Here is a 13,569-nt window from a genome sequence, read left to right on the forward strand (position 1 = left end):
TTGGGGCTCAGGCCAGGACGCCTGGCTCTGCTTTTGCTGTGCTCTCCCAGCTCCTTACCCATCCACGGTGCCTCTGGTCCCATCTAGGATCTCTAGGTCATAGCCGTCAGCCAAACACCAGTTGACGCTTGTCTCCTTGGTCTTCCCGGATTGCCTCTTGGAATCGTATACACTGACTCGGCCAACCTAGAAATTCCAGGAGCAATGGGAGAAAGATGGAAACCTTTCAAGAAAAAGCTTCTGAAGCAGGGACTCAAGACTCATAGGCAAGAGGGAGTTGTGGAGTCATGATCTTTCCCCCTTATCTAGGATTCTGTTTGGCTAAGACTCAGACCGTACTAACTCGACCTCAATTCAAATGAATTCCAGACTAAAAGAAGGAAAGCCCTTGGCATTCAAGAGGAGGAAAGGGTAAGTTCTGGGGAAACGAACTAAGGCTGCCCTTGCCCACACTGTACGTTTTTGCTCTGCTGATAGGATTACTTGAAAAGGAGAAAACGTCAAGGGAAAAATGGATGGGGTTATAGCACCTTGGGGTGGTTGACAATGAAGGGATGTCGGAGTCCATCCTCAAACGCACTCCCATCTCTTGTCACACGACAGCAAATGGCACGGGTCAGATGCCCTTGGCTGAAAAGGTAACCTGGGTACGAAAAAGAAACGCACACACCTGTGTTTGCACCAACTGCTGTGAAGTGGCAGAGGCATGTGGGGAGTGTGAGGGTACAGACAGAGTTGTCAAGACAGAGAATCAACTCCCTATTTAGGAAGCACCTTCTAACTGTGGCTGCCCAGGATATACAGGGATCATCAAACATTTAAGCACAATACATAAGGTTCCAGGTAAGGCCAAGGGCTGAGGAGAGCAAGGAAACTCAGACACTGCAGTTTTAAGCTGCTGTGTTTCTTTAACTCATCTTGAAAAGACTTGGCTGGCATGTCGTTACCTAGGCTCACTGCCTAAACCAATCTTCCCATCACAGCAGACCAGACACTCAGAATCAATCACTAACCACTGCATCGAGCACACTTTGAAAAGGGGAGACATCATGTTAGCACCTGGCAACGAAGCATGCGGTTTGCTGGGATTTGGGCACCGAAATGACAGTCCAGTTTCAGCTCTCAAGACAGGTCCTTACCCAGTGTGACGGATTTGAGATACACAGGCTGCAGGAAGTGGGTCAACAGCGCCCCCTGCAGGCCGAGCACGTTCCAACGCAGGATCTTGTCACTACAGGACATGGTTCGGAGTCTCTCCCCCAGCCGAATGCCATCCCACGTGGGCACAATGTCACTGGACTCCACTGGGATTGTGCCTTCTCCTGGATGAGAGACTTGGGTCAGACCCGAAGGGGCCCTTGGACCGAGCCCCTCCCTGGCGTGGTGTTTCTGCTTCTTAGACTCGGGCCAGAGGCTACTCACTCATTCGTTCTTCATATTATTTCATAGCACCTACTATGTGCTGGGCACTAAGCTTGGTGCTGGGAAACAATGGTGAGCAAAACCAAATAAGATCCTTACCTTCCTAGAACGTTTATGGGGGTGAGGGGATAGAAAGGGAACGGAGCAGACACTAAACACGTAAGTCAACACACATAAGAATTCTAGATGGTTCTGAGGGAGCTATGATGGAGGACAGCCAGGGGAACCTCCTGGGATAGGACTGTCAGGCGGGCTGAGACACGAAGGAGGAGAAGGAACAGCTGAGAAAGAGTGTTTCAGACACAGAGAAGAGCAAAAGCAAAGGCCCTGAGGCAGCAGGGGGTTTAGTTGTTGAGAGAGCTGACAAAGAGCCGACGTGGCTGAAGCACAGGTGAATGGCATGTTTTGCTTTTATGTGAAGTGTGGTGGGAAACCACTATGGGATGGTGGGCTTTTTGTTTTTAGTGAGCTTTACTGAGATATAATTCACCCATTTAAAGCATATACTTCAATAATTTTTAATATATTCACGGAGTTGTGCAACCATCACCACAGTCAATTTTAGAACATGTCATCACCCCCAAAAGAAACCTCCTGTTAGAAGTCAGTACTTCATTCCTTCTCATGGACAAATAACATCCCATTGTATGGATAGAACTCATTTTGTTTATCCATTCATCAGTTGATGGACCCTGGGGTTGTCTCCGCTTTTGGGCTATTACGAACAATGTTGCTATGAACGTTCCTGTATTAGTTTTTGTGTGGATATGTTTTCATTTCTCTTGGGGATGTTCCTAGGAGTGAGTTGCTGGGTCATATGGTAGCTCTGTGTTTACACTTTAGGGTTCTGAGCAGGGAAGTGACATGATCTGTGTTTGAGGGTCACTCTGATAACTGTAGAAGGACGGCCTGAAGGGAAGAGGAGTGGATGTGAGGAGACAGTAGGAGACATTAGAGGACAGTGGAGGAGCGGGAGCTGGCAGACATGGTGGAGAACCAGCGGCCAACTAGTCAGGAGGGGAGCCGGGCACTTGGCGTCCTCCAGTCAACGTCTCAGGCTTGGTTCTGCATCATTTTCTTTCCATTTTCTCCAACCTTCCCTGAGGTGATCCCATCCATTTCCATGGCTATAAAGATCAACCATAGGAGGAGGACTCCCAAATTCTTATTTCCAGCCATTGCTCTCCTCTGAGCTCTAAGTGGGTACTTCTGCCTCCTATTTGATTTGGAGATCTCCCCAGCTACCTAATTCAAAATGGAATCTTGATCTTCCTACAGATCTTCTCTGACCTACATCTTGCCTCTCCCTGGAAACAAGACCCTGGTACCTCAGCAACTAATGGCAAAAACTTGGCAGCCGTGCCCTGGCTCTGGGACGGGCCTGGGGCTTCGCAGAGCCTTCTGGTGGGAGAGGGAGGACGTGTCACTCACCGTTCTCTACCTTGGTGCGGAGCTTGCCTTGTTTGGGATTCTCAAAAACAGGGTAGTGGCGGGAGTCTGTGCTCTCCACAGCACGGTCGCTACAGGACTTGTCAAAGAGGGCACCATCGCCACATGGGGCTGTGCTGCAATACAGGGGCATCTGTTAAAACCCACCTGTGCAGATGTATCTCTCCAGTTTCCTGGGGCTCAAGAACAGCTTGATGTGGGAGAAAGTAGGCTTCTGAAGCCTACTACGGGCTGCCGGAGTGGGTAGAAGCACATGTGAGTCACTCCACACTGAGGTGTGGACCTCAAACACAGAGCCAAGTGTGGCCCATCGAACAAGCTCTGATTTACGGACCAGGAGAGCATTCACACACCCAGCTCTGGAAGCCTGGCAGGGCTGGCTCTAGTGCCAACAGAGACTGTACAGACCTGATATAGAGATGGAACGACACGGTCTTTTTTATTTGGAGCTTTTCTCCTCCCTTAGCAGGCTCAAATATACTATCCTTCGCAGTCTGGGGGTTGTACTTCATTAACTCGCTGTAGAGAAACCTACAAGAAGAAAGTCTGGTTAAGAAGACGGATTCTGGAAACAGCAGTTGCTTCTATAATCTGATCCCAAGCAAGGACAAGGCTTAACAGTGCAGACCTTTCATGGTTTCTCAGGTTGAAAGAGTTGGTGGGAAATTCTCCATGGGAGACCTCAGCATTTCTTAAAGCTAAGTTAGCCTTTCAGGTCAGTTCCATTTCTGCCAAGAGCTTCTCGCTCTGGCAGCTGCAGGGATTCTAGGGCAGAACAAACTGATTCAAGGACTATAGGAGGCTGTTGCTTCTCTCCCTTCATAAATTAAAGAAAAAGTGAACTGGAGGGGAAAGCTGGCAGGGCAATGGGTTTGTTTGTAGGTCCTCAAATGGAGATGGAAGGCTTCCTCATCCCTACAGCACTGAAGATCAAGAAGTCATCGTGTGCTTTTAAAAAAGGGCTTGAAGCAGAGTTGGCAGAAAAAGAGCTCTTCAACAGTAGGCTGAGTAGGGGCATGCAGCCGGGTCACAGAAGGGACTGATTCCGTAAGACAGGTTCAAATGGACAGGTGAGGCAAAGGCTGACACTGCAGGGTCGAGGACCTGCCCGCCAGGTGGGTGTCAGAGCCGCCACGCCCTGCGATCTCACTCACCTGATGAAGCCTCTCCGGGAGATGATCTCTGCGTGGCAGTCATTGACGGTCTCTCCCTTTAGGCTTAGAGAATCTCCTTTCACACAGCGATTCCCTGGGAAGGCAGTTAAAGCAAATGTGAAATTTCCAAAGGAAAACGATAATGGATAGGGTAGATAGAGGCTGTTTGTTCTTAAAGTTTGAAGGCAGAAACAACCTCAATTGATCAGATCCTGACTCCTGTATTCTTTTCACTAGGAAATGAGAATTCATTCCCTGCTCTGAATTAACTGTAGCTAAAATGAAATACAAGAAGCGTCTTCTCTCTGCCTTAAATTCACCCACACAGGACCCCAGGAGAGAATGAGGAGGTGCTTCCAGTCACTACGGGGGTTGGAGAGTTGGGACACATTGCAGAGCCCACTTACCTGTCCCCAAGCTGACCACGACACCCAGGTCTTCAGAGTCTTTCTTCATGATGATGGCAGCCAGGATCTTGCGGCCAAGCAAGGAGGGCTGGAAACTGTTGGTGAGAGCATTGAAGCACCGGTGGCTCAGCATGGCTATCTGGTCGTGGAAGGTGCTGCCTGTGAGAGGAAGCTGTGGGGACAGGAGGCCATGTCAGGGCCACCGAGCCTCGTCTATGTCCACCATGTTTCAGAGTGGGCACGGAGGTCGAGTTCTACTGGACTGGTGGGTCATCTTTCCCCCTCTCACGTCTAGTGTCCCAGTTTCTAGGTTCTACTGAGGCTAATATTAAGGCCGAGGAATAGTTCACATGATGGCAAGTTAACAGCTGACTCCACCCAGACAGGAGTTAGCAGGACCCCCAAAAAGGATAGCACCAAAAGTAGACGTCTTAACTGTCTTTGGCTGTGCTTCTGGGGACCTTGAGAGGAGGAGCATAGTTCTTCTGAGACTGGCCCCTGTCACTGGGGTTACCTCTGTGAAACCCATGCGCTCTGCCTTCTCGTCCTCCCCAATCAAGACGCGGAGGGCCGCATCTGCTGCTTCCTGCTTGCCTTGCTTCTTGCTGTGTGCGCAGACGGCTGGGAACCAGCGACCCCCAACTTTTGCTTGGTAAACGAACCTTGGGGATGAGAAGCAGGGAATCAAGACAAGCACCTTACCCCGACAGCTGCTCCAGAAAAGGGCTGGTTTCGCTCAAGATGCGGCCAGTCTTGCCAACACGTGGCCCCATCACTCTTGACAGCTCTGTTCCTAAGGCAGCATTTCCCAGACTTCGGATATTCATGAATCACAGTGTGATTTCCGCTAGATCCAGATATCACCTGGAGTATTACTTACTTAATATTTTTCTCTAAGTTGACTCTTTTAAAATGTAAACACGTTTTAAAAGGACACTTCATATCACTGCTGTAAATGGAAAATGAATATCACTTGCCATAAACTGAAGGTGGCTGTAAAACTGACTATGATAAAAATCATGTTTTAAATTCTGACAAGACTCTATTGCTTCTAAAGGCTCTAGGCCTGTCTTTTATCATAGTTTAGCAAGTATTAGGGAGGGTTTAAAGAAATACTAACACCACGTGTGGACTTTCTTCTTAACTAAAGCAAAAATGAGAAGGGAATAACTTTCTCCCTGCTTGCATCACTTTTTTAATGCTCTGTCTGATTTTTTAAGTACCTGACTCCATTTCTTCATTCATTTCCTGATTAGCTCAAGAGGACTTAACCTGGAGAAGTCAGAGAGTCAAGGTCAGCCTTAGCTCAGGGAACCACACCTTTATGAGGAGTTATTTTTCGATTCCTGGAGGCCTTGCGATGGCTAAGGGGAGTGGAGTGTACCCTGGGCGCTGGTGGAGCAGGGAGGCAGGCAGTGCTGCTGAGGGGCCCTGCAGTTCCCCTCCCTTCCTGGCTGGGGATCTCCACAAACACATCAGAACATGATGAAGCAAAACAGCCTGGGCAGCTACCAGACAAGGTTTCAAGAATACTAGCTTTTAACCAGATCCTAATCTGCTTTGGGGAACCCAGCTTTGGATAATCCAACTGCATACAACAAAGGTTTCAGTATCAAGATTTATCCATCAGCTCAGGCAGTGAAAGGAATCAATCTTTATGTTCAGCCATACTGAGCTTCTCACTATCCCTTGCTTATCCTAAGTAGCTGAATGCCTTTGCCTCTTTCTTTGATGGTGCTGACTGGTTTGTGCAGGGCAGTGGGTTAACGCTCAGCGAAGCAAAAGGACAGCGACATGAAAAGATGTTGAAGAGAGGGGATGGGGGCCAAACCACGTAGGATCTTGACCTGAAGGATCCAGGAGAATTTCATGAGTGTTCTGTGTTTGAAGAGAGTATGAACTCTTATGCACAAAGATATACACATATATCCATATATCCATACACACAAATATATATACATATGTATATATATAAAATAAAGTTTGTTAATTGTGCAACTAGAATCCATTAGAGCTGCACGGTCCAATGTGATAGCCACTGGCCACACGAGGCTATTAACTTTAATTAAAATTCAATACAACTAATAATTCAGTTCCTCAGTCACACAGCCGCATTTCAAGTGCTCAGTAACCACATATGGCAAGTGGTTAGCCTTTTTAGTGGAATGCTGGGGACAAGAGCCCAATTGGAATGAATTAAGGAAGTGAAGACAATGAAGACATTGACTACAAACAATTCTTTTGAGAGGTTTGGCTGTGAGGGGAACAGAGAGATGAGGTGGTACCTGGAGGGAGATGTGGGGTCAATGGAAGGTTTTTAGAAGATGGGCACGGGCATGTTTGTAGGCTGATGGGAATGATCCAACAGAGGGAGCAACTGATGATGAGAGAGGGAGATAACTGAAGGAGAGGACGAGAGGGAAGGGATCCAGGGCACAGGAATGGGAGGAAGGATGCTTCCTGCGTACTGGTACAGATGTAATGTACAGATGAAGTAGGAAGGTGGATTTGGTGATGGGAAGGTAAGGTGTTTGTCATTTGGTTATTGCTAATTTCTCAATTAAGTGTGAAGTAAGGTCATCAGAGTGAGAAAGAGGGGTTTTGTGGAAATTTGAAGAAAGAGGCAAAGGTCTGAAATGATTTTCTTAGAGTAGAAGAGAAAATGTAGTACAAAAAAATAGTAGGAAAAATGCCGGGGGCTTCCCTGGGGCTCCAGTGGTTAAGACTCTGAGCTCCCAATGCAGGGGCCACAGGTTTGATCCCTGGTTGGGGAACTAAGATCCCACATGCCGCATGGCACGGCCGAAAAAAAAAAAAATGCCAGGAAGAGGACAAAAGTGGGGGTGGGGGGCAAGTGACACTCCCTTACTTAAAACCCTTCAATGGCTCTCCAGTGCTTGTGTGGCTGGAGCATAACATGGCCCACCCACGAGGTCGACCCTCCAGTCTCATCTAGCATCAGGCCTCCACTGTGCTCTCTGCTCCACCCATACTGGCCTTCCTGCAGCTCTTTACCAGCTCTGTGGACTTGGGGGTACTATCTCCTTTGCCTAGAACCCTCCCTCTCTCTTGATCGTCCCTAAGATCTCAGCTTAGGCTCCACTTCTCAGGGAAGCCCTCTCCCCTCTTCTTACTGAGTCAAGTCATGCTATGTAGATTCTCACTGCATCATGTAACTCAAGCTCCTTATAATACATATCAAGTATGAGATCTTAAATTTCTTACGTGATTATTGATTGATGTCTGACTCCTGTTCTAACAAATACAATGTCCTCTATAAATATCTGTTGAATGAATAAAGTAGGGAGACCAGGAGACTACTGCCTGGTTTAGGTGAGAGAAGACAGTGGCTTACCTGAGAGTGCTGACACTGGAGGCGGAAAGAGGAGGAGGGGATCTGGGACAGAAATTGTAGGTTCAATAAGCAGAACTTAAGGATGGTTTGGCTGAAGGGGGTGAAGGGGACAGGGGAGATGGTCCCCAGGTTTCTGGCATTTTATTTAATGTGGAGCCTACATATTCCCTATTAGGAATGTGCCTGGGTCACTTATCTTTTTAGTTGATGTTGCAAATAGGGTATTCTCTACTACGTTTTCTAACTGCTTATTACTGTATACAGACAAGTTCTTGACTCTTATACATCACTTTGTAGTCCCCTGCTCTCCTAAATTCTCCTTTGTCTCTAACATTTCTTCAGTTTTCTCATGAATATTCCAGGTATACTATCATATCACCTGCAAATAATGATAACTTTACCTCCCCTTTCCTCTCTTTACACTTACTTCTTTCTCTAAACTGACTGCATTAGCTGGTAATTCCAGAATGATATTAAATGACGATGACAGTGGCATCCACATCTTCCTCCTGACTTGAATGGGAACAGTAATAAGTAAGCTGCTGACTTTGGACTTCAGACTTGTACTTTTATCATGTGAAGGATGTATTCAATAATTTCTATTTTCTTAACAGCTTGGTTTCTTAATCTGAATGGATGCTGAATTTTACTACACACATTTTTGGAATCTCTGGAGATGATCATGTGGTGTTTCTCCTTTGACCTATTAATGTGGTAAATAATAAATATCTTACTGTAGACTAGTCTTTGCACTACATTGAGATACTATTTTTCGCATTTTAGAATGCTCATGGTGTAGAGGAAGAGATTCTTTATACATCGTTGGTGGAGGCAGAAACTGGTATAATTTCACTGGAAGAAAGTTTGGCAAAATTTACCAAAATTTTAAATGCACATATACATATTATTCATCGCAGCCTTATTTATAATACCAAAAGTTTGGAAACAATTCAAGTATTCATCAGTAGGGACTGGTTAAATAAATCATGATAAACGCCGTACACTGGAACACTATACTTTGTAGTTATATAGAAAGAATATAAAGTTACATGAAAAATTTTCTAAGATAATACTTTTACGTGTAAAAAGCAAGCTAGAAATCAATGCATATATGTATTTCTGTGTAACAAAAGGGGGGAATATAATTGCTTGTATTTATATAAAGATACTCTGGAAGGATGTATAATAATGTAAAGTTACTACATGGTGTGTGTGTGTGTGTGTGTGTGTGTGTGTGTGTGTGTGTGTGTGTGTGTGTGTGTGTGTGTGTGTGTGTGTGTAAGAGCTGGGTCAAAGTGAGAATGAGCTTTTTATATTTTTATTTTTGAATAATATTTTTTATTTTGCATAATCTATTACCTATCAAAAAAACCCCTTAAAAACCAATGTACACGACTCATGGCCCAGAAATTCCATTCCTGAAAATTTATACTATAGACAAGTTTGTACATGTAAGCAAAGACATACAGTACAAGGATATTCACTGCAGGAGTGATTCTAAGAGTAAGACCAAAACCAACCTGAATGTCACCGGAAGTTAGTTAAATAATTACACATGGTGGGGCTTCAAACAGAAATAACAACATTTTCCTTCTTAAACTAGTGTCCATTTTAAGAAGGCCTTTTACATCTCTTGTTTGATAAAGCAATTTAAAAATTGTAAGTATCTATTCAATAAAGCATTATGTGGTAGATATATACATGCTTATTTGTAATGACCTCTAAGACACACTGGTAAGTAAAGGAGTCAAGGGGTAGAACAGAAGATTATGGTATATACTTACTTTAAAAAACAAAGAGAGGGCTTCCCTGGTGGCGCAGTGGTTAAGAATCCACCTGCCAATGCAGGGGACATAGGTTCAAGCCCTGGTCCAGGAAGATCCCACATGCCACGGAGCAACTAAGCCCATGAGCCACAACTACAGAGCCTGTGCTCTAGAGCCTACGAGCCACAACTACTGAGCCCATGTGCCACAACTACTGAAACCTGTGGGCCTAGAGCCTGTGCTCCGCAACAAGAGAAGCCACGACAATGAGAAGCCCACGCACCACAATGAAGAGTAGCCCCCGCTCACCACAACTAGAGAAAGTCCATGCACAGCAATGAAGACCCAACACAGCCAAAAATAAATAAATAAATTTATAAAATAAATAAATAAATAAAAATAAAAAAGAGAAAGGAAAACGTGCTAATATGTGCATGGAAATTTCTAGAAGGACTCAAGAGACTGGTAATAGTGTATGAATCTGGTGAGGGAAACTAGAAGTCTGAGATAGAAATGAGACTTTGTTGCACATTTTTTCAATCAGCTTGAATGATTTCCTATGTACATATAAAAATTAAAATTAGTTTAAAAAAATTTAAAAGGCTCATGCTCACTGAAAGAGTGGCTGTCTTCTCAAGATGGCTGATCTAGTGTCTTCTCGGAGGCCCTGGGGACAGGGCTCCCTGAACATGCCCCTCCTGTCATTCACAGCTAATGCACATCCTTTCTTTCCCTGGGTTATAAGCTGTCCCCACTCTGTGACACACGGCTGTAGCCAGGACAGGAACACTCACTTGGGCTCATGAGGAGGTCCGGACTGGTCGACCAACTTGAACTCAGCAGCAAAGCCATGGGAGCGGGCGTACTCCAACAGGCCGCCCACGGGGTTGGTGTTCAGGTACCTGACGAGCTCGCTAATCCTCCTGACCTTGCTGGGCATCACCGATTCCAAGTTATCAAATGATTCCGTGTTCATACTTCCGGGCTGAAGGAGAATCAGCCAGACAAAGAGGAATCATAAACACTTAACGGAAACTCTGAGGGACTCATGGGCAATCCTAAGCCACTCAGTTGCTAAAAATGACCTGTATCTTCTGAGTAGAAAATGGCCCCACCTGGTCATCAGAAGACGTTGAGCCTGTCGCCTCCCCTTGCAGGGCCTTCATGGCTTCCTCTGCAGCCATCTGCTTTGCCGCCTTCTTGCTGGGAGCACTGGCAGTGGGGAAAGTATGGGTTCCCATTGCAACGCAGTATTGGAACCTGACAGGAGATGAAAGGAGAGGATTAAACTGGTTTTGATGGAAGAGCTTTACCTAGCCTTTGTCAGGTTGTCATCCTTCACGACTTGTAATTGCCTTGCACACATCGCCTCTGTGCCTTGGCTCACGCAGTCACTTCTGCCTTGAAGAGCCGGTGCCTTTCACCCTCCTCCTGCCCCCAGTCTGTCTTAGCCTGGCTCACCCCTATTCAACATTTTTAATCATCAACCTAATTTCACCTCCTCCAGGAACCCTTCTCTTGAACATGTAAGTCTGCAGAGCCTCAGAGCAGAGAGCTTCTCAGGTACGCCCAGGTCTTGCACCTTTTAGTCCCACCACCAGTAACCTCCAAGCCGTGTATCTCCCTTGTGCTTGGTCCCTGCTTTGCCCTTTGAACACCTAATCCCAGATTCTCTGCTCCACAAGCAGCAACCATGCTCTCAAGGCCCCCCATTTTCCATATTGAAAACAGGAGTGATTGCTCAGTGAAATAATCTGCCATCTCTGAGGAGGCAAAGAAGAAAATGTATCTCTCTCTTTTTTGAGAAAACCTCAGCAGAGATACATGATACAAGAGATGTACTTGGGGTCATGGGCAGGGCCTTCTCTGGATAGGAGGCGGAATTCACAGGAGCTCCCCAACTTGTGCACACACTCAAGCAATGTAGTGACGGGGTTCTTCCCAGAAAGGAAGGATGTTGCTGAAGGAGTGGTAGTCTGGGACTCTGCAGTCTGGAGAAAATGAGAGACAAACAAAAACAAAAACAAACTGAGAAAACACTGGCTATTCCATCACAGCAGAGGGAATGGGGATGGGAGAATTTCTTTTGGTCAACTGCATGTTTGGGGCTGGCTTTCTAAAGGAAGAGGGTTGTGGGGATTTTCTAGGCCTTGCAGGAAACAGTAGTTATTTAAATGTTCTTCGTCTCATTTCTTATCTGCCAAGAGAGGAGATTGGATTCAATAATTTTTAACGTCTCTTTCAACCCTGAAAATCTGCAATTCCAGTTAGGTTGGGAGGGGGCACTAGAAGGGGAGCTGGGTATGAGAAGGGGAGCTGGGTATGGGAAAGGTGGGCTGGTGAGGCAGGGTAGAGGAGAGAGTGGGAAGCTGACTCTGAGACAGTGGGTTGGGTAGGCTGAGATTGTTTCAAGAGGGTCACATGAAGTTCTGATACTTCACAGACTTGGAGAGTGAACTGATGTCCTCCCAGAGGGCAGGACACCTACCTTCTCTGATTCTTTCTCCGAGGAACAGTAGTATGATTCTTCTGATCTTCCACTGTCTTTGGCTTTAGCTTCCTCAAGCAGAATTGTCATGGCTTTCATAGCTGCATCCTGCTTGGCCACTTTCTTGCTGCCAGCTTCAGCTGGGGGAAACTCTCGGCCACTGATGACAACTTGGAATTTAAATCTTGATGGAAAGTGATTAGATGTGTGAACACTAGTCTAGGCCATCCCTTCTGCCCTCTCCAAAGAGATCTTCACCCTGGAATTTCCTGCTACACTAAGGGGCTTGTTGACTTGTGAAGGAGATGGAGGATAGGCCAAGGGACTCCTGTCCCTTTGGAGGCTCAGCCTGTTCCTATTTTTTTGGAAACAAAGCAGCCAGTGACTCTCTCTCCAAGCTCATTAGAGCAAACATAGCCACAGGTGATAGGAAACTAGCTCAAGGGAAACCCACTATCTTTTAGCAATGAATTAAGATCAAGTCTGTACAAAAAATGATGAGCTATAAAATCACCACTACAGTCTTGTTAGCAACCAAAGAGCCTTTACCCTAAAGCAATGGTGGTAGACTTGGCCACCTCAAGGGCAGCTCCTAAGGAAAGCGAAGGCTTCTTACAGTGCAGTCTCACACTCCCCAGACAGCTACAGGGATCAGATACCTGCCCCTTTTGGGGGCCTATTTTCATCCCCAACCTACCCTCAGAGATACACCACTCTCATGGTTTCTTTTGAGTCATCCTACAGCTCTATTTGTCTGATGCCTGAGATGAAAGGAATTTCCCCTTGTTATGCAGAGAACCAAAAAGCATTTGTTCTAGGCCCCTGGACTTAGCTTAGACAGCCTCTGTTCAAGCTTTCATATTTGTTCAGCTCTTTGCTCAATCTGGGATTTCATTTAGAAAAGTAGGTCAAATTTCTTATTTCCTGGGTCTTCTGAAATATTTGAGCATGGCATCAATGTTTCTTATAGCTGGAGTCCAAAGAAAAGTTAACCACAAAACCCACTGCTGTTCCCCAACTCTGGGAAGGGGGATGGTGGGAGAAGAAAGAGAATGACAGCCATCCAGTCTCTACCCCAGACAGAAGCACACCAGTCCTGGCCCTGTCAGCTTCTGGACAGACGCACCCCCTCTTCTTAACAGCTCTCCTGCAATGCCATCTCAGTGTCATGAAGACAGAATAAGGAGGAAGGGTCACCGCCGGGAATCCTTTACCCTCAGACACCAGGCTACGGTTAATGTAAAGGTTAGTGGGATTCTCTGCTGGCCTCCCTGGCGAGCAGTCACTCAGCTGCAGTGGTTTCAGCTCTCCGCTAGGCCCTGCAGCAGCTCCTGGGCCCACCTGTCTTCCTCAATCTGTCCGCTGGCTTGGAAGAGCCTATGGTGCAGGGCCGGGCCAGCTGTCTGAGTGAGGTAATTTCTGATTTCACAGCTTAGGAGCAGTAGCAAGTGCTAGCCCACCCATCTGTGCAGAGGCGGTGTGTAAAATTAGAACCACCACCTTCAACAGGCAGGCAGCCGTGCACTCT

At 46.3% G+C, this 13,569-nt stretch overlaps 1 protein-coding gene across 7 annotated transcripts in view; it reads right to left on the minus strand.

Moving 5' to 3' along the window:
* ADAR (adenosine deaminase RNA specific) overlaps positions 1–13,569 on the minus strand; it is a 40,553-nt gene that overhangs the window by 2,908 nt on the left and 24,076 nt on the right. For 3 of the 7 annotated variants that reach the window (XM_067727952.1, XM_067727953.1, XM_067727954.1), the window contains exons 3-14: positions 12,042–12,225; positions 11,396–11,544; positions 10,669–10,813; positions 10,348–10,538; positions 4,869–5,094; positions 4,433–4,604; positions 4,026–4,119; positions 3,280–3,402; positions 2,854–2,987; positions 1,140–1,322; positions 531–643; positions 59–186 (exon numbers count right to left, since the gene is read on the minus strand). In XM_067727952.1, coding sequence (XP_067584053.1) covers positions 59–186; positions 531–643; positions 1,140–1,322; positions 2,854–2,987; positions 3,280–3,402; positions 4,026–4,119; positions 4,433–4,604; positions 4,869–5,094; positions 10,348–10,538; positions 10,669–10,813; positions 11,396–11,544; positions 12,042–12,225 — 1,842 coding nt within the window. The remainder of the gene's footprint in view (positions 1–58; positions 187–530; positions 644–1,139; positions 1,323–2,853; positions 2,988–3,279; positions 3,403–4,025; positions 4,120–4,432; positions 4,605–4,868; positions 5,095–10,347; positions 10,539–10,668; positions 10,814–11,395; positions 11,545–12,041; positions 12,226–13,569) is intronic. The other 4 variants (XM_067727956.1, XM_067727957.1, XM_067727955.1 and 1 more) reach the window with 3 other exon arrangements.

This window comes from Pseudorca crassidens, chromosome 2 (genome assembly GCF_039906515.1).
Source record: "Pseudorca crassidens isolate mPseCra1 chromosome 2, mPseCra1.hap1, whole genome shotgun sequence".
In the NCBI taxonomy this organism is placed as follows: domain Eukaryota; kingdom Metazoa; phylum Chordata; class Mammalia; order Artiodactyla; family Delphinidae; genus Pseudorca; species Pseudorca crassidens.